At 34.7% G+C, this 22,256-nt stretch overlaps 1 protein-coding gene across 1 annotated transcript; it reads left to right on the top strand.

Annotated features, from left to right (window-relative positions):
- The first annotated feature begins 37 nt into the window (after positions 1–37).
- LOC136033916 (protein UXT homolog) lies at positions 38–21,503 on the top strand. Its single transcript, XM_065714932.1, has 3 exons — positions 38–139; positions 3,384–3,539; positions 21,224–21,503. Exons 1-3 carry the CDS (start codon positions 81–83, stop codon positions 21,465–21,467), a joined length of 459 nt encoding a protein of 152 aa, XP_065571004.1. The 5' UTR covers positions 38–80; the 3' UTR covers positions 21,468–21,503.
- The last annotated feature ends 753 nt before the right edge of the window (positions 21,504–22,256 follow it).

Below are 22,256 nucleotides of genomic sequence, written 5' to 3' on the forward strand. Positions count from 1 at the left end.
TGATATTTGCGGATCTAGCTTTATAATTATTCCTTATTTATAGATGGCAAAATTTAAAATTGACAATTCAAATTCCGAAAATGCAATCATTGGCTAAAGTAGACGAGTATATAAATGAGCAGCTGAAACAACAGTTAAGGTACATGGGTCATTCAACTACTTATTATTCTCGCTCTTTATGGCCTGTATAGAATATTTAAGCATTTTAGATTGCAATAAGATCTCTGAATTGTAGTCATCAAAATACCCAGGCTTTGTTTTAACAGTGATGTATAACAAGGCTTTTTTCCTCTGCTATAACGCTGGCTGCTCGATTCCGGATGAATTTGAATAAACATTAGATAGTTTAATTCCTTTAAATTTTCTATCTTGGAAAGTGGTTAGCCTGTGCTACAAACTTTCAGTAATGAATCAGGTAATTTTTTGTTATTCATATTATTGACTTATGAATATATTGAACACACCATTTGATGCCCTTTTTTAAGCTCTTTACAAAGTTAGTAATCCCTTTATCACAAAATTCAAACTTTAGCCCTTTTTGACGTCTGGAAACGTAACCTGAATTCACTAACATTTTGAATATCTATAAAGTTCAATACCACTTTGGATTGGAACCTAGTGGGATATTTAGGCTATCTTTGCCTGCTTCTGTTGGCTTCCACATTTTTGAAATTTCATGGAAAATGCATACTCTAATTGAACATTTGACATCAAGGAAGAAGAAAATGGCATAATATTGCAAATTTGTTTATCCAACTTAATAGTAGAAGATAGTGCTTATAGATTATAATATTAAAAAATGGATTTTTAATGAAACAATAAGGTTGATACCAATGTTATAAGTCTCTTTTATACTCAAAAACTAGAAGTATTTTGGTCATTTTCAAGAGCTCAATAAGGGCATAAATTTGAATTTGCAATAGAAGCAACTATTATATTAGTAGAAGAGCTTAAAAAAGGTATCAAATAGTATGTTCATTTTATTTGTAAGTCAATAATATGAATAATGACAAATTCACCATGATTTCAGGGCCAAAAACATGGTAAAGCTCTAGTTTAGCTACTTCTTAGTATCTTGAAAAGGGGTTAGGTTGGGAAAACAAAACTTTCATTAATGTATCAAGGGTCAAAAACATGCTCTGGAAAGGTATTGCCAAGCTTCCATATTAACCCTCTTCTGATTCTAAACCTTAGAAATTTGTGTACTTGATGGGTTTTATTGAAATTTTGAAAAAGTAACATTATATATTGATTTTTAGTTATCAGTTTTGTTTTTTCCATTTTTTTGCTCCTGTTATCTCAGTAGAATTTTAAGCTTGGGTTCTCTCTGAATTTACAAAATCTGTTTGCAGATCTTTGAATTCTTATAAATTGGAATTGAGCAAAGTAAGGTTTCACTTTCATAACACAAAAACTTTTAAAGGCCTTCAAAGGTCACTGCCCTCAAAAAGGAGTAGGAATGGAGGTAGTTACCTCAAAATGCTATTGCAGGACATACTTTGGTCCATAGACCCATCCATGACAACTGTATTTTCCTAACTTAACCCCTTTACAAGACATTGAAAAGTTGATGAACTCGAATTCTACCCTAAAACATAATCTGCCAAGGTATTGCTCAAGCTACTATGTTGCCCTTACCTGATTTCCAAGTCTTAGAAATTTGTCTACTTTACAGATCTGATCACCCATTTGTAAGATACATCAATTTTCACCTTTTCCAAGAATTCCGGTTTCCCCCTCCTACTCCCCCCAATGTCACCTGATCTGGTTGAGATTTAAAATGAAAGTTCAAAAGCACAAGATCATTCTAAATAAAAAATTTCGCTAAGATCTGATCACCCATTTGTAAGTTACAAATACCTCATTTTTTTTCCAAATTACTCCACCCCCCACAACTCCACCAATGAGAGTGGATCCAGCCCTGTTATGTTATTCATGTATCTTTGACTTGTGCTTATTCTTCCCACCAAGTTTCATCCTGATCTCTCTGCTTTAAGTGTTTTCCAAGATTTCTTGTCCCTCCCCCCCAAAGACACTGGATCCAGTTGGGATTTAAAATAAGAGATCTGAGTTATGAGGTCCTTCTAAATATGAAATTTCATTAAGATCTGATCACTCCTTCATAAGTTAAAAATACCTAATTTTTTCTATTTTTTAAATTAACCCTTCCCCCCTCCCCAACTCCCCCAAAGAGAGTAGATTCATTCCAGTTATGTCTATCACGTATCTAGTACTTGTGCTTATTTTTCTCAATGAGTTTCATCCCAATCCCTTCACTCTAAGCATTTCCTAAGATTTTAGCCCCCCCCCCCCGAACTCCCCCAATGTTGCAAGATCTGGTCGAGACTTCAAATAAGAGCTCTGGGACATGATATTCTTCCAAACATCAAATTTCATTAAGATCCAATTACTCCTTCATAAGTTAAAAATACCTCATTTTTCGAAATTCGAACTTGTTTGTTTGTTACCATTGGCTTCAAATTTGGTTGTTTTTTTTTACTTAATATTGACATTTCTAGCTTTTAAAATTTTTGTGCAATAAAACATAAACTTAATGTAAACGAATGAGTCTTTGTTTAATTTAAAGGTGCCTTAAAAAAATGTTTATTGAAGTTTTACTCTAAATATAAGACAAAAATATTAGGTTATTGCTGGTGTTTTAATATCTAAGTGCTTCAATAAAACTACTTAAATTAAGCTATCCTATCCTTTCAACAACAAAAAGTGAGGAAAGGAGGCAAAATACGTCTGTTATGTATTTTTATTGAAAAAAACAGAAACATTTCATCCTCCCTATGGAAATGGATTTTGCCCCTCCCCACTATAATTTCATGAGGTAAAGCCACTGGCTTATATATTTTATTGATTATTTGTTTATCAAACAATTTTGATAAATGGAGTGATTTGAAGGTTAATAGAAACATTGGTGGCAAAAATAAACCTAATAATCAATGAAGAATTAATAATTGCTTCACACATTTTGGCACTGACAAGTGTTTTAAGTGATATTTATTTCTCTTTATAAATTCAAGATTTGACATAGGCATAGCAATGCTAAACGCTATAAATAGAGAATGGCATTCTGAATAGTTACAAGAAGGAGGGAAGCTGTTGATGCTCTCTATGGCTGTAAACCTAGTTGCAAAGCATTATAACCTCTTAAGGGTTGGGGTATTACCTAGAAAGAGTATGGGGCAAGGCTACAAAAAAAATCATTGTCAAGCCATTATTTTCAGTCTCAAGATAAGAGCTGGGGTCTGGTCAATTTTTAGGGGGATAGATTTAGAGAGTTCTAAGCCATTCCAGTGTGCAGGTATGTTTCTAGCAAAAAGTATTTTCCTCCTTATGCGTCAGTCAAATTACACTCTGATTGTTGTTTATAGAGCTGCTTTTGAAGTGAGAAATGAAATAGTAACCAAACTAGCTGACTATGTTAAGCTGAAAGATGTTTTGAAAGCCTTAAAAGATACAGGAATGACAGGAAAGCCTTTAAAGATGCAAGTTGATATTGGAGATAACTTTTATGTACATGCAAAAGTGTAAGTATTTGTATTTACTTTGGCTTTGGCTATTTCTTAGGTGCTGACATAACTTTCAAGTGAAGCTACCCAACCAAGAAAGATCTATAGTATTTATAGCTAAGTTTTCGAATATAGTATTGCTTCAAATAGTAGTACCATTGATAATATCAATTATTATTAATTGGATTAATTTTTTCCTTCTTCGAATTCAACTGAGACTATGAAAATGTTGCTTTAAATAATAATTTTAGTGATAGTGTCGATTATTATTATTTGGATTAATTTTTCCCCTTCAAATTTATCAGACACTAATTAGAATAACACAATCATTATTCGTGGTCTAAAATAAAAGCTTAGAATAACTTATAAAAGACATTTCATGGAAGAAATTAAAGAACCATAAATAAGAAAAAAGAAATCGATACAGTGATTGTGCTACATTTGCTACATTGGTTTTTAAAAAATTTATTGTTTTTTTTTAAATCTTCTCTATAAAGATAAAAAAAATTCTGATGCCTAGAAATTCTTCTGTTAGTATTTACCATTTCTAATTGATCAACCAGACAATTAAAGCTTTCTTTATCTTTTTTAATTTAAAACGTCTATGTTTTCGTTCTGTTGCCATAGGATTTAATAAGCATGGTGCTAGATTTTTCTTTGATAACTTTTCATTTCCGATTTAAAAATGAATGCTTATCCATAGAGACTCTAAAACCAATCCTTCTTTTTATAAATTTTTAAGATATTGTGTTAGTTTATCATATTTTTATGTTTCTTTTTTTTTTTTTTTTTATCAAACACAGATCAGAGTTAACAGAAGTTGTCTATGTTTTTGTTAAATTGAAATTGAAATATAACGTCAAACTAACCGACCTTGGCAAAACTCATTTTATATCTTTTTTTTTTCAGCAATGTAACAGGTCCAAGGTAGATACAATAAAAGACAAGAAAAGTGAAAAATAGCAGAAACTGGTGGGTCTGTATCAAACAAGAAATCTTCAGTACGGACAAGATTTTTTAAAAAGGGAAAAGCAGAAACAAACAGAACCCCAAAGAAAAAAAATGAGCAAACTAGTTTGAAATAAAAAGAAAATAAAATAATTAAAAGCATTTTTTTGTACAGGAAAACTAAAAATAGTTGATATCCAAAACAAACCACACACACGCATAACGACTTACGCGCGCGGGGGGCTCGGGGGGCGCGAAGCGCCCCCACCAACTAGGTGTTGGGGTGGCGCTTCGCGCCACCCTGACAGCTAGTATATATATGTACATATATATGTATATATATATATATATATATATATATATATATATATATATATATATATATATATATATATATATATATATATATATATATATATATATATATATATATATATATCTTCTATCTACATATATAAAAATAAGTTGTCTGTCTGTGGATCAGGTGATGTCATGTTTCTGTGTTGACTGACGTCATGAAATTAGTTGTCGTCATTTTTGCTTTGACGGTGACGTCATTCAAGATATTTAAGACATATGTTCACGTAGAAATCTATTAATGTTTATGTTTACAATGACTGATGAACTTACCATGGCAAAAGCCGATGAAGATGCTCAAAGAGTCTATGCCAAAAAACTTGCTGCTGATAGAGAAAGTCAGAAAAGAAAGCGTGCCGAGGAATCAAAAGAACAGCAAGGAAACAGGCTTGAGGCTGATAGAGAAAGAAAGAACAGAAAGCGTGCCGAGGAATCAAAAGAACAGCAAGGAAACAGGCTTGAGGCTGATAGAGAAAGAAAGAACAGAAAGCGTGCCGAGGAATCAAAAGAACAGCAAGGAAACAGGCTTGAGGCTGATAGAGAAAAAAAAGAACAGAAAGCGTGCCGAGGAACTACCAGAGCAACGCGGAAGCAGACTTGCTGCTAAAAGAGAAAGTGAAAAAAGAAGGCGTGCCGAGGAATTACAAGAACAGCAAGAAATCAGGCTTGCTGCTGATAGAGAAAGTTTGAAAAGAAAGCGTGCCGAGGAATCACAAGAACAGCAAGAAATCAGGCTTGCTGCTGATAGAGAAAGTAAGAAAAGAAAGCGTGCCGAGGAATCAGAGCAACCTGAAAGTTATCGCTTGGCATTCAGGTACAACCCAGTCGATGATTATAGCTTGAGTAGATGTGTTCAAATCGGGACAATGTCTAAAATTTGTCCCTATTGCAAGGCCTTGAAATTCAATGGTGAAACAATGGGAATGTGTTGCGCCTCAGGAAAAGTTAAACTTCCTCTATTGGCTGCACCACCAGAGCCATTGAAGACGAATGAATGCTTGCCTGAAAAATTCTAATTTATGGGCACATGTAAAAATATTAAAATTAACTACAAATATGCGTGTCCGATTGCAAAACGATGACTCTGGTCAAACATTTTCAGATCAATTGCTGACAATTGGAAACGGAAAGCTCCCAGTAGACTCAATTTCAGGACGTATACAACTACCTGCTGATTTCTGTAATTTAGTGACGTCCAAAAATGAATTGATTGAAAAAGTATTTCCGAATATTCTAAAAAATTATAAAAATTATAAATGGCTAAGTGAAAGAGCGATTCTCGTACCCAAAAATATAGACGTTCACGAAATCAACAATATTGTTTTGACCAAGATTCGAGACCAGGCAGTCCTTTACAAGTCAGTCGACACAGTTTTGGAACCAAATGAAGCGGTTAATTATCCATCTGAATTTTTAAATTCCATAGATCTTTCACGGTTTCCACCACACGTGCTACAACTAAAAATAGGCGTACCAATAATACTTTTAAGAAATATAAACCCACCAAAGCTTTGCAATGGCACTCGACTTGCCGTAAAAAAAAAAACAATGGAAAACCTAATAGAGGCCACAATCTTGACAGGGCCTTTTGAGGGTGAGGCTGTTCTTATTCCTCGCATTCCCATGATTCCAACGGATCTGCCTTTTCAATTTAAAAGATTGCAATTCCCAATTCGATTAGCATTTGCAATCACCATTAACAAAGCTCAAGGTCAATCATTAGAAAAATGTGGTATAGATCTTAATACTGATTGTTTTTCTCATGGACAATTGTACGTTACATGTTCGAGGGTCGGTAAACCTGACAATCTATTTATATGCAGTGACAATTGGACAGCGAAGAATGTTGTATATTCGCAAGTTTTACGCAGTTAATTTGTATTGTATCTATCTATCTATCTATCTATATAAAAACGAGTTGTGTGTATGCATGTTTGTTTGTTTGTAAAAAGAGCGTTTGCATATGATGTCATTATTAGTACATACGGCTTAATAATACTTTTAAGAAATATCAACCCACCAAAGCTTTGCAATGGCACGCGACTTGCCGTAAAAAAAACAATGGAAAACCTAATAGAGGCCACAATCTTGACAGGGCCTTTTGAGGGTGAGGCTGTTCTTATTCCTCGCATTCCCATGATTCCAACGGATCTGCTTTTTCAATTTAAAAGATAATTCCCAATTCGATTAGTATTTGCAATCACCATTAACAAAGCTCAAGGTCAATCATTAGAAAAATGTGGTATAGATCTTAATACTGATTGTTTTTCCCATGGACAATTGTACGTTGCATGTTCGAGGGTCGGTAAACCTGACAATGTATTTATATGCAGCGACAATTGGACAGCGAAGAATGTTGTATATTCGCAAGTTTTACGCAGTTAATTTATATTGTATCTATCTATCTATCTATCTATATAAAAACGAGTTGTGTGGATGCATGTTTGTTTGTTTGTAAAAAGAGCGTTTGCATATGACGTCATTATTAGTACATACGGCTTTGTATATGCACAGACAATGGGAAAGCCAAGAATGTTGTTTATTCGCAATTTTTACGTAGTTTGAAACACATATATAAATCTATCTATATTCACAGGTGGGACACAGGGACACAACTACAATGGCGCATAACTAATATGGCGCGTAACGACTTACGCGCGCGGGGGGGGCTTGGGGGGGGGCGCGAAGCGCCCCTGTTGGGGTGGCGCGAAGCGCCACCCCAACAGCTAGTGTATATATATATATATATATATATATATATATATATATATATATATATATATATATATATATATATATATATATATATATATATATATATATATATATATATATTTATATATATATATATATGTATGTATATATATATATATATATGTATAATTTTGATCGTTTTCTTTCTTTAAATTATTATTATAATCCAAACTTCTAATTCCTTTAAACACTCCTTCTTTGCTACGTCATTCGTTTAAGAACGTTACACTTCAATGCGGGGAAACGATCAAAAAGAAAGAAAACGATATATATACATATATATATATATATATATATATATATATATATATATATATATATATATATATATATATATATATATATATATATATATATATATATATATATATATATATATATATATATATATATATATATATATACTAGCTGTTGGGGTGGCGCTTCGCCCCCAAGCCCCCCCGCGCGCGCAAGTTGTTACGCGCCATTGTAGTTGTGTCCCGGTGTACCACCTATGAATATAGCTAGATTTATATATGTGTTTTGAACTACGTAAAACTCAAGGATATACAACATTCTTGGCTTTCCCATTGTCTGTGCATATACAAAACCTTATGTACTTATAATGACGTCATATGAAAACGCTCTTTTTACAAACAAACAAACATGCATACACACAACTCGTTTTTATATAGATAGATAGATAGATAGATAGATACAATACAAATTAACTGCGTAAAACTTGCGAATATACAACATTCTTCGCTGTCCAATTGTCACTGCATATAAATAGATTGTCAGGTTTACCGACCCTCGAATATGCAACGTACAATTGTCCATGGGAAAAACAATCAGTATTAAGATCTATACCACATTTTTCTAATGATTGACCTTGAGCTTTGTTGATGGTGATCGCAAATGCTAATCGAATTGGGAATTGCAATCTTTTAAATTGAAAAGACAGATCCGTTGGAGTCATGGGAATGCGAGGAATAAGAACAGCCTCACCCTCAAAATGCCCTGTCAAGATTGTGGCCTCTATTACCTTTTCCATTGTTTCTTTTACGGCAAGTCGCGTGCCATTGCAAAGCTTCGGTGGGTTTATGTTACGTAACAATATTATTGGTACGCCTATTTTTAGTTGTAGCACGTGAGGTGGAAACCCGGAAAGATCCACGGAATTTAAAAATTAAGATGGATAATTAACGCCTCATTTGGTTCCAAAACTGTGTCGACTGACTTGTAAAGGACTGCCTGGTCTCGAATCTTGGTCAAAACAATATTGTTGATTTCGTGGACGTCTATATTTTTGGGTGCAAGAATCGCTCTTTCACTTAGCCATTTATTATTTTTATAATTATTTAGAATATTCGGAAATACTTTTTCAATCAATTCATTTTTGGACGTCACTAAATTACAGAATTCAGCAGGTAGTTGTATACGTCCTGAAATTGAGTCTGCAGGGGTTGATCTAGGTATTATAGGTAATGTTTGCCTGAAATATCCCGCAACCAATATTAATGTGCTGCCAAAGGGTTTCGAATTCCCTCGCAAATACTTCAAACATTGATCCAGAGCCTCGAGCGATTTTTTGTGTTCCATTGTGCACTCGTCCCAAATAATAAGTTTGCATTGCTGCAATACTTTACCCATCCCAGATGATTTGGAAATATTGCACGTGGGAGTTTCTGTAGAATGCAAATTCAGAGGCAATTTCAAAGCAGAATGAGCAGTTCTTCCACCAGGCAGCAACGTTGCGGCTATTCCGGACGAGGCAATTGCCAACGCTATATCATTTTTTGATCAAATTGATGCCAGAATCAGTTTTATCACAAACGTTTTACCAGTACCTCCTGGCGCATCCAAAAAGAAAATTTCTCCAACGTTGTTATCGACACAGTGCATTATCGTATCATAAATGTCTTTTTGTTCCGACGTTAACTTGGAAATGTTATTTTGTACATACGACAATAGATCACTCGTATTGTAACTTAGTTCACAATCCAATTCTACACATGTCGAAACAGCAGCGGTACGATTAGGTGAAGGCATTCTCAAATCCTGAAGAGGTTTGTTTGCCACACAAACGCACAAATCTTCTATAATAACTAAAGTGTAGCTATAAATTTCTGATATAAAATCAAAAGCAATATCTGACGTCTCTAACCGTTTTCGATGGAGTATATCTTTGGACATTTTCGATTTATATTTTTCCCATAACTCTGTAGGAGCTGAAAGAAATCAAGTTGTTATTATGATTCCAAACAATGCGCGAATTTGACTTGGAGTTGATGTTTCGCACGCGTCATTGATGCAGTTATCCCAGTGTTGGTCATTCTCCAATAAATTCAGAGCTTGGCATGCACTACGGTAAGTGTCATGTATAGTACCGTTTACAGTTCTCAAATACTCAAAGGACGTCGGACCGGGTACAGTCACCAAAAGCAGGCGTAGAAAGAAGCATTCATGTTGATTGGGGTGAACGGTGTAGAGTCTTCCTATCGTGGTATCTTTGAAGATGGTAGGTTTGCCGTCGACTGACTTACCCTGTTTTTGACGTTCAAATACTTTATTTTTAGTATTCCACGTGTAATACGAAGGCACTTCACTATACAGCAGTTTTTTTTTGCAAAAGAATCATTTTTGCATAGCGAAAAGAAAGCAGTTAACTTTTTATCCGTTGGATTCAGGGCTCTTTGTTGCACGTTGGATTCCGAAAAATAAACACGTTGAACATTCTGTAAATGTACCGCTAAGTGAACAACAGCTGGACTACGTTCATGTATCGGAAATGAAAGAATTCGCCCAACAGCTTCATTACTGCTTATGTATCTTCCAGCCTGATATTGTACGATTTTGTCGATATCACTGATTTCGGACTGCAAGCCAAAAACTGCCATGTCACTGCCTTTGTTGCCGTATTTACATATGTATTTGATTGCCTTTACAGAATTACAGTATTCAACGTTTATGTGTGCATTAAATGTTTTTGATAATAAAGGGGAATATGGAACAACCAACTGGTTATCTACTTCGATGGTGGTACCGTTACGCTTCATTATTATTGCTGTTTTACCGCCATCATCAGTAGATCTTCTTCTATATTGTGGGTAACCATCATTGCCAGTAATTGTGCTGGGTACTAAAAGTCGAGGATATTGCTTTGTGCACCTTCCTTTGGCCATGCATGGTGAATTTTCGTTCAATGCACCGCAAGGTCCATGTATCATATTTTGTACAACAATATCATATAACCCCTTATCGACATTTTCATCAGGTATTTCAGCGGAAATCACTTCATCAATTTCATTAGAAGTAATTTTATAATGTAGCCAGATTAGTATATGTGCATGTGGCAATCCTCGTTTTTGCCATTCCACTGAGTACATCCAGCATCGCACTGAGTACATCCAGCATCGCACTGACCCGAACACTTCAAGTTTTACTATGTAGTTTATCAGTGATTTCAACTTTTGCCGGAAGACACGGGCCGTAATGTCATGTCTATGAACCGCCGATTGTCCTTGAAGTAAAAGCTGCTGTATCTCGTCCCAAGATTGATTACATGTAAATGTAATAAATAAATCTGGACGACCACAGAGACGAACATACGCAATAGTATCTTGAGCATATTCATGCATATGACGGAGACTGCCAGCATATGACGAAGGTAAAATCGTTAATCTTCCAACGTTTGTGGTATTACCGCCATTTACAACTGCATCTCACTAATGAATGTATTGTTCAGAGCGGAGCTTGATCTGATTCAGACGGATAAATAGCAAACGTTCTGATTCAATTTTTGCATACATATCAACGATGTATTGGTGAAACAATTGACGGCATTTTAAAATATAATTGTCTTCATCCTGCCGAATCATTAGTCTATAGGAATAATAATGCATTGCACTGCATTTCTTATTCATTTCTTTGTTAGTGGCTGAATTTATCAATTTAATATTAAAGTGATAGCCGTCGGCTCCATCTCAAAAAATGATAAGATATTGTAGGACATCGTAGTATCGATGAGTTTCAGCAATTCTTACCAACTGAGCGTTTCACTTATGAAGAATAATATCTCGAGGTAAAAACTGATCACCGACCATAACGATTGCCACTTCGTCGATAGTTGGAGCATTGTGTCTACGCACATGTTGGCCAGGAGGCGTTTTTTCAGCGGAAATAACAATTTTATGCGTATCAGTAGCCATCAAATCGATGGTTGTTTTGAACAGACGCACAAAATTATTATTTTCGTGGAAAAGATGTTGCAATTGGGAAACGATTGTCCTCTCAACGTCGGGAGAAATTTCGCAACGTGCATTCAATTCAGAATTTCTATCACTGATGAAGTACGATTGTAGAAATTTATGATTATCGCCTGAGAATGGTAGAAGGGACCCTGCTCTATGATAAATTTGCCCTTTTACTTTGAAAGTAGGCATAAATTGATCTGGATTTTCGATTTGGGCACCAAACGACGTCATTTGGAAACATGAGTTATATTTTCTGATTTTTGATAAAAAAAAAAAAAACGCTTAGATTCTGACGTAGTTCCAGTAAGCAAAGTCTTCAATGGCTCTGGGGGTGCAGCCAGTTGAGGAAGTTTAACTTTTCCTGGGGCGCAACACATTCCCATTGTTTCACCATTAAATTTCGAGGCCTTGCAGTAGGGATAAATTTTAGACATAGTCCCGATTTGAACACATCTACTATAATGATCGACTGGGCTGTACCTGAATGCCATGCGATAATTTTCATGTTGCTCTTGTGATTCCTCGGCACGCTTTCTTTTGGCATTATCTCTTGAAGCCACAAGCCTGTTTTCACGTTGCTCTTGTGATTCCTCGGCACGCTTTCTTTTTTCACTTTCTCTTTTAGCAGCAACTTTTCCTGAGGCGCAACACATTCCCATTGTTTCACCATTAAATTTCAAGGCCTTGCAGTAGGGATAAATTTTAGACATAGTCCCGATTTGAACACATCTACTATAATCATCGACTGGGCTGTACCTGAATGCCATGCGATAATTTTCACGTTGCTCTTGTGATTCCTCGGCACGCTTTCTTATGGCATTATCTCTTGAAGCCGCAAGCCTGTTTTCACGTTGCTCTTGTGATTCCTCGGCACGCTTTCTTTTTTCACTTTCTCTTTTAGCAGCAAGTCTGGTTTCGCATTGCTCTGGTAGTTCCTCGACACGTCTTTGTTGACGGAAATTGCACATTCCTAATCTGGCATTATCTCTTGAAGCCGCAAGCCTGTTTTCACGTTGCTCTTGTGATTCCTCGGCACGCTTTCTGTTCTTACTTTCTCTATCAGCCGCAAGCCTGTTTTCTTGCTGTTCTTGTGATTCCTCGGCACGCTTTCTTTTCTTACTTTCTCCATCAGCAGCAAGTTTTTTGGCATAGACCCTTTGAGCAGCTTCCTTGGCTGTTGCCATTGTAGGTTCTTCAGTCATTTTACAATTAAACATTTTTCCGTCCACGATCTTCTTACAATTAAAAATTTGTCTTTGAAGGATTTTCTTAAATACATTTAATGACGGCTCCAATTTCCCCGACAATTACACTGTTGAGGAGATTGGACCACAAGGATGGTTTTTTTGAAATTGATGGTGAAATATTTTTGGAAGTTCATGACTCAGTAAACGATTTTGTTCTCCCATGAATGAACAAACCGGTGCTTAGGGATTCGTTGAGTCTCTATAATTCATCTTTGATAGAGGATGGGAGTATGCACTGGACACCTTCAAAACAAAAGCCTATTGCCGTCCTTATACATATATATATATATATATATATATATATATATATATATATATATATATATATATATATATATATACGTATATATATATATATATATATATATATATATATATATATATATATATATATATATATATATATATATATATATATATATATCTATCTATATAAAAATAAGTTGTCTGTCTGTGGATGTGTGGATCAGGTGACGTCACCTGAAAAAACTGGATCAGGTGACGTCAAAACTGAAAAAACTAAAAAAGGCAAAAACTACAAAAAAAACTAAAAACTAATAAAAAAATAAAAAAGCTAAAAAACTAAAAAAACTAAAAAAAGGCAAAAACTACAAAAAAAACTAAAAACTAATAAAAAAGCTAAAAAACTAAAAAAACTATAAAAAGGCAAAAACTACAAAAAAAACTAAAAACTAATAAAAAAATAAAAAAGCTAAAAAACTAAAAAAACTAAAAAAACTAAAAAAAAGGTAAAAAACGAAAAAAACTAAAAACTAAAAAAAAAGGAAAAAACTGAAAAATAAGCTAAAATAAAGGTAAAAACCAATAAAAAACTAAAAAAAAAACTGAAAAAACTAAAAAAAGGCAAAAACTACAAAAAAAAACTAAAAACTAATAAAAAAAGTAAAAAAGCTAAAAAACTAAAAAAAACTAAAAAAACTAAAAAAAGGTAAAAAACTAAAAAAAATAAAAAATAAAAAAAAAACTAAAAAAAAGGAAAAAACTGAAAAATAAGCTAAAATAAAGGTAAAAACCAATAAAAAACTAAAAAGAAAAAAAGGACAAAACTAAAAAAAATTTTCATCTAAAAAACTAAAAAAAACTAAAAAAGGTAAAAACTAAAAGAACTAAAAAAGAAAAAAATAAATGACGAAACTCAAAGAGAAAGCGACCAGGACAAAAGGAATGTTCGATTAGCAATCAACAAAGCACCGGGACACAGGGAGTATAAATGACGACCAGGACATAAGTAAAAAAAAAAAACTATCTATATATATAAAAATAAGTTGTCTGTGGATCTGTGGATCGTGGATCAGGTGACATCACCTGAAAAAACTGGATCAGGTGACGTCAAAACTGAAAAAACTAAAAAAAGGCAAAAACTACAAAAAAAACTAAAAACTAATAAAAAAAATAAAAAAGCTAAAAAACTAAAAAAACTAAAAAAAGGCAAAAACTACAAAAAAAACTAAAAACTAATAAAAAAGCTAAAAAACTAAAAAAACTAAAAAAAAACAAAAACTACAAAAAAAACACCGGGATACAAATGACGACCGGCAGGGACACAACTACAACGGGGACACCGGGGGAAACAGGGGGATATAAATGACGACCGGGACAAAAAAACTAAAAAGAAAAAAAAAACTAAAAACTAATAAAAAAACTAAAAAATCGAAAAATCTAAATAAGCTAAAAAAGAAAAAAAAGGAAAAAAATAAAGGAGAAAAACAAAACTAAAAAACGAATGTATATACAGACCGGGACACCGGGATACAAATGACGACCGGGACACAGGGAATATAAATGACGACCGGGACACAGGGACACAACTACAACGGGGACACCGGGGGAAACAGGGGGATGTAAATGACGACCGGGACACCGGGACAGGGAATGGTCGATTAGCAATCACCATCAACAAAGCTCAAGGGCAATCATTAGAATCATGAGGTATAGATCTGAATACAGATTGTTTTCCCATGGACCATTATATGTTGCATGTTCAAGAGTCGGTAAACCTGACAATCTATTTATATGCAAAGACAATGGGACAGCAAAGAATGTTGTATATTCGCAAGTTTTACGTAGTTAAAACCATATATATATATATATATATATATATATATATATATATATATATATATATATATATATATATATATATATATATATATATATATATATATATATATCTATATTCACAGGTGGGACATAGGAACACAACTACAATGGCGCGTATCTATTATGGCGCGTAACGACTTACGCGCGCGGGGGGGCTTGGGGGGGGGGGGGCGCGAAGCGCCCCCACCAACTAGGTGTTGGGGTGGCGCGAAGCGCCACCCCAACAGCTAGTATATATATAAAAATAAGTTGTATGTATGCATGTTTGTTTGTTTGTGGGTTTGCATATGATGTCTTTATAAGATGACACTACAGACTGGGACACAGGGAATATAAATGACAACTGCAACAATGAAAGAGAAATTACAGACCGGGACACCAGGACACAAATGATGACTGGGACACCAGGACACAGGGAGTGTCCTTGTTGTATGTTTGTTATGTTTGTTGTAAGTTGTGTATGTAAGTTGTATGTTTGTTATGTCTGTCGATTGACGTTATGTCGTCATGAAATTACTCCGTGTATGAAACGTCTCGCTCTTTACGCTAAAGTTTTACTTTTTCTCTCAATTCTACTTTATTAAACAGTTAATAACTTTAGCGTAAAGAGCGGGACGTTGAGGGAGGAGCAGCCCCTTTCATACATGGAGTAATTTCTGTACGTTTTAAGTTTTAATGTCGCTCCTTACTTTCAGTTAAAAAAGACTTGTTTTTTATTTAATTTCTTAACGTTTTTGAATTAATGCATGTTTTTATTTTGGCTCTCCGCAAATGAATAATTAAAACGAAATTTGCATATTAATTTTTTTGCTATATGGCTTTCTCTTAGTTTTGATCAGACGATCTTGAGAAAAAGGGTGGGAGAGGAGGCCTAGTTGCCCACCAATTTTTCGGTTACTTAAAAAGGCAATTATAATTTAATACGTCACTCTTTATACTAAAGCTTTAATTTTGTCCCAATTTTTTAAAATTGACCCCTGAATCACAAAGGCTGTAGAGTAAATTGTTGAAATTACTAAAAATCTTTAGCATAAAGAGCGAGCTATTTAGGAAGAGATGGACCCCCATATGCGTAATAATCTCTGTTCGTTTTAAGTTTTAATGCTGGTTCTTACTTTCAGTTGAAAAAACTTTTTTATATTTATTTGTTCATTGTTTTTTTTTAAATATTGCTAGAAAATCCTGCGCCCCCTTCATGGAATTTCTCTTCTCCCATGACAAATTCCTCCAAGGGGAGAATATTTAATATCCTTGAATATTCTTGGGAGGCCCGTGCCTAGGGCCAACCTTAGACCCTATTTCAAAGGGAGAGGATTGAGCTGCCACATAAAATGCTTGGAATACTTTAACGGGATACACAATCATTCAGTGCTATTATGTATTGGGATTTGGTTGAACATTGTGACATTGTGACAAGCCCCAGCGCTATTCGAAAATCTAAACTTTGTGCTCACCAATCAATAATAGTCTAAGACCTATATCAGCTTAATAATACTGTCAAACTAAATTAATTTTAGGGATTACCTCAAACAAATTGACATGCATGAGAGGTGTAGCATAAGTGGGAGACAGTAAAAACGGCAATCAAAGGGGTAAAGCTACTAACCTTGACTTGATGCCCATTTAAATGGACAATCTGTCTTGGCTTTTTCTACAATTGGCCATGACTTGACTTTTCCCACAACTATTCCCTTTTCAATTCAAAAATCAACGGATTTTTTTTGTTGATTTTTGAATTGAAAAGGGAATAGTGCACCTCTCATGCATGTCACTACATAATGCCGAACTAGAGTCAACCTTGTTGGAGGATCTCCCCGGGAAACACACGCTGGTTGACAGTAGTTTACTTGAAATTTTCAACTATACTTGAAAATTTTCCTCTCATGCATATCACTCCACAATGCGGAACTAGAGTCAACCTGTTGAGGTTGTACCCTGCCTTTTTTCAAATATAATAGAAAATTTTCAGTTATAAGTGAAATGCATGTCACTCCACAATGCCAAACTAGAGTCAACCTGAATTGAAAAGGGAATAGTTGTGGGAAAAGTCGTCATGGCCAATTGTAGAAAAAGCCAAGACAGATTGTCCAATTAAATGGGCATCAAGTCAAGGTTAATTTTACCCCTTTGATTGCCGTTGTTACTGTCTCCCACTTATGCTACACCTCTCATGCATGTCACTACACAATGCCGAACTAGAGTCAACCTTGTTGGAGGGTCTCCCCGGGGAACACACGCTGGTTGAACAGATCACGGTTCTCGCCATATTTTTCGATCATGGGTTCATGGCATCTTTATCTACCATATATTGACTACAGTAATCTCTCTCAAATATAAAAAAACCAACTTCATTCTATCCTTATAAATAAATTCAATAATCAGTGATAAAAAAAAATCTTAAAGTAAATAGTTGTTTGTTTGATGTTGATATGGTGGGCTCATTTTTCTTTTTCTTTTTCCAAATAAGTTGCCGGTCATCGGTTATCCTCGCTTGCACACTATTTTTTGTTTCGTTTTTGGGGTTGATCTTTGCCGAGTGTCGTTTGTTTTGTGGGTGGGTTCCCGTCTAGTGGTGAGTTAAAATTATATAAATTATATTTATTTTATGCATTTTTTTATTTTTTTTTGTCAAATAGGTGTGCTATGTTGTTATACCGGGTCTTTGTCAATCGACCTTGTGTCTCCGGCTTGACCCTTTTTTTCGATTGTATGTGTTGTACAGAAGTTTAAATAAAAGTCTTGAATCTTGAATTCTTGAACAAATACATCTTCTCTGCTAGAATGATTGATATGTACGGTAGATAACCGCAACATTATATTTATGCTTACGGTATGACAAGAATATCATGTTGAGTTATCAAAAGTATCTGAAAAGATTTATGTTATTCACATTCTACTAAAGCGATCAGCTTCTAATGCACGTGAAACCCGGTTTTACATAGGGTAGGTCAGGTTTGAATCGGAAACAAGCGACCAACACAAAGAGTCTTGTATTTCAAGGCAGTAAAGGGACTGCAAAGAGACACAAATAGTTATTGTCTTTATTGGGCAGTCATCTCCTTTCGAGGGTGAACTGCTATCGCTTCGAATTCTTGCTACTAGCATGGCTGTTGTCGAGAATGTGAATGCCGACAAAGCAGTTGAAGTCGGGAAGAAGATTCTTGACGGAATGGTTCGGAAATCTTTGAAGGAGCACTCGTTCAAACAGAAGGATCAAGTAGTCCTTATGACGGCGAAGCGAAAAATGGGGGAGAAATCTGCTGTTTAGACCCTTAATTGCTATTTCAGCGTCTACCATCCACAATACTAAATATTGACGGATAATCTTCATTTAAAAATGAAATTTGTTCCAATCCTGCGTCACTTTTTGATGATTGTGGCTCGTTACGAAATCCAAATAAACCAGAGCTAGCAAAAGCTATCAAGCGACTTTCAGAAGCTAATACTATTGGGGAAAAACATAGTCTGAACTGCACCTACTTCTTAGCCGGGGGTGCTTTGCCTTGGGCGAAGAAAGAAACATATTCGGAGATCTTTGACCTATACCGGAACTAAGTTTCGGCCAAATATGCAGATGCCATTATTGTCATGGATGACATCTCTGACATTTGTCTGCTTCGACAAAAGATATGACTCATCTTATGCGAAACCGTGTTACTAGTCAGGAAGCACTGTTAAGCCCAGAAAATAGACTGACCACCAAAAAAGGGGAATTTCTTTTGTGCAAAAAGAATAAAGCCCATTTTGTCAACGTATATTCTGATTATTTACAAAGCCAAGGTCTGAGAACTATCCAAGCTAAAGCTGATGCTGACTTTCTTACTGTTCTTACTGCGGTTGAGTGTTCGAAGACTTCGTAAACTGTAGTTATCGGCGACGATACCATCTTGTTGGTGCTGTTACTTTATAATTTTATTCCTGAGCACCACAAGGTCTACCTGCACAGTGAGCCTAAGCCAACCACTTCAGGTGCAACTTATGACATCGAAGCAATTGTTAAGAAAATTGGGACTGAAACCTGCAACTGCTTCCCTTTGCTCACGCAATTCCTGGCTGCGACAAAACTTCCCGTCTACACGGACTTCGCAAAGGGATTGTTGTTAGACAATCCCTTTGCGTTTGAGAGACAATGAATAGGTTAGAAAAAATGCCTCAACGTTTTTTTTCCAATTGATATTTCGAAATAAGAGACTAAAGTAGCGAGGGAGGCTGCATTTTCTATATTTTACGGCGGAAAATCTAATGACAATCTTTACAGTTACCGACACTGAGTCTTTTAGCAGAAAGTAGAAACGTCTACAAATTTCGTCCATCCCCAAGATCTACCTCCTACTTCAGCAACAGTAGAATTTCACTGTGTCCGAACCTATCATCAAGTACAAGATTGTATTGAACTTCAGAGCCTGTCCTTGATCCTGATAATTGGGTATGGAGACTTAAGAACGGCATGGTGTGCCCTATCCTCAAGGATCTTACAACGGCATCAAACTGACATAGAAACGACTTCTTTTCTACAGTAGCAGTCCAATTTTTTCTGTTTGAATTCAACTTCGCGTAATGTTGCTCTCAGGTCTATATCGACGCTTGATTTATGGGCGGGAGGGAGGACTGAACATAACCGTTTAAAAACAAAAACAAAGTCATTATTCTTGATCTACGTACCAGATGTACCTATTATCTACTTTCTATATGGGCAAATTAGTTTGTTTTTAAGAAGTCGTCATTTTAGAAGAAAAGACGAAAAACGGTAAATTTCGCCTCGTCCGATTTTGCTGATTTTTAAATGTTGCAGTTAATTATTTTCCGGCTCGAATGGTACCAAAATCAAAACTATTGCAATTTATTTGAGGTTAAACCTTAGATTGACTGTACTAGAGGCAGTCTTTAGCACCTGCATCTGATAATCAGGGTTATTTAAATGAGGAGGGTAACCGGGACAGCTGCCCTTGGCACTGTGGCTGGGATTTATCGTCTGTGATGGAATTTTTCATTTTTATTAACCTTTTTTGCTTATATTTGAGTCAGGAGGGGGTGCTGTAATAAATTTTTCCCCTGGCACCTCGAACCCTAGGAACAGCTCTGCTGATAAAAAGGGGTGCTTATGAGCTACATAGAGCATGCTTTATTAATTTGTCTTTTCACCAAAGCTTTGAAACATTTCGTGAATATTATAATCCTTGTATTCCTATATTATAATCCTGTATATTAAAATCCTTGTATTCAAGTCTTCTATAAGGCCCAGCTGTAAAATTATTCATATTGGAACGGGGAGTTTTCTGATCTTATTCATATCTATGTCATTTACTTTGATACATGAGTCTTGTAACTATATATATATATATATATATATATATATATATATATATATATATATATATATATATATATATATATATATATATATATATATATATATATATATATATATATATATATATATATATATATATATATATATATATATATATATATATATATATATATATATATATATATATATATATATATATATATATATATATCCGTTTTTATTCTAGTTTTTTGTGCCCCTGCTGTTTTTTATCTTTCTGGTTTTGCTTTCCTCCTTCGTAAGAAGGATACGAAGAAAATACGCTCAGGATATTTCAAGTGCACTATATTTCTGTTGCATTTGCCTCGGTGGTACTGAAACCATAGAATCGTTTCTAAATCTGGTATTGTTGATGCGCCTTCGCGACTTAAACAAATATCTGCAGATTTATGTTTTAAAACTCAGCAAATTATTGGTGTTTTTCACCCTGTTTGGTCATTTTTGGATCGAGTTAATCTATTTATGATGTATTATAGAACCGTATGTTTATGGGTTTTTTTGTATGCTCTCTACAGTTTTTCCATTTTATTTTGTGGTATATAAATAAATAAATACACATATGCATATACATATATATATATATATATATATATATATATATATATATATATATATATATATATATATATATATATATATGTAATACAATTTAGTATTTTAAAATTTAATGTAATTACATTCTATTTTTAGTCCCGACTGGAGCACAGTTTTTGTTGATATTGGTTATGGATTTTTACTCGAGTTGACACCAGAGGAAACCCTGAAGTTTGCAGCCAAAAAAATTGAATTACTGGAATCGAGAGTGTCGCAGGAATCAAAGAATATCGCAAGACTTAAAGCAAGAATAAAAATTCTAACGTTTGGCCTGGGACAAAAACATGGAATGAATCTTGATCTCTTAGCCGATTCAAATTCGCCACGTCAAATGATATAGCACTACGTATTTTATTAAATTTTGATTTTATTTGTATTTTCATACTATACAAAGAAATCATATCAAACTACAAAGAATCAAATAGTTCGTGGTAACGAACTGTAGTAAGGAGCGACCCGGCTCAATAGTAAACGAAACTCTAAAAGACGAAATTTTGATGCTAAAATATACATCAAAAGAATCAGATTTTCATGCTGATTTTAAATATATAAGTTTCATCAAATTTAGTCTTTGTCATCAAAAGTTACGAGCCTGAAAAAATTTGCCTTATTTTAGAAAATAGGGGAAAACACCCCCTAAAAGTCACAGAATCTTAACGAAAATCACACCATCGCATTCGGTGTATCAGAGAACCCTATAGCAAAATTTTAGAGCTCATATTTACAAAAATTTGGAATTTCGTATTTTTTGCCAGAAGACAAATCACGGGTGCGTGTTTATTTATTTTTTTTTTTTTTCCCAGGGGCATCGTATCGACCAAGTGGTCCTAGAATGTCGCAAGAGGGCTCATTCTAACGGAAATGAAAAGTTCTAGTGCCCTTTTTAAGTGACCAAAAAAATTGGAGGGCACCTAGGCCCCCTCCCACGCTCATTTTTCTCCAAATTCAACAGATCAAAATTTTGAGATACATTTGTTCCGCATAGTCAAAAACCATAATAACTATGTCTTTGGGAATGACTTACTCCCCCACAATCCCTGGGGGAGGGGCTGCAAGTTACAAACTTCGACCAGTGTTTACATATAATAATGGTTATTGGGAAGTGTACAGTCGTTTTCAGGGGATTTTT

The sequence above is a fragment of the Artemia franciscana genome, chromosome 12, assembly GCF_032884065.1.
Source record: "Artemia franciscana chromosome 12, ASM3288406v1, whole genome shotgun sequence".
In the NCBI taxonomy this organism is placed as follows: domain Eukaryota; kingdom Metazoa; phylum Arthropoda; class Branchiopoda; order Anostraca; family Artemiidae; genus Artemia; species Artemia franciscana.

Bases quoted from the DNA above. Each gene is read 5' to 3' on its own strand.
- LOC136033916 (XM_065714932.1), top strand. From the start codon at position 81: ATGCAATCATTGGCTAAAGTAGACGAGTATATAAATGAGCAGCTGAAA. The intron at 140-3,383 runs GTACATGGGTCA...TGTTGTTTATAG, and splicing joins CAGCTGAAACAACAGTTAAG to AGCTGCTTTTGAAGTGAGAA. The intron at 3,540-21,223 runs GTAAGTATTTGT...TTCTATTTTTAG, and splicing joins TTTTATGTACATGCAAAAGT to TCCCGACTGGAGCACAGTTT.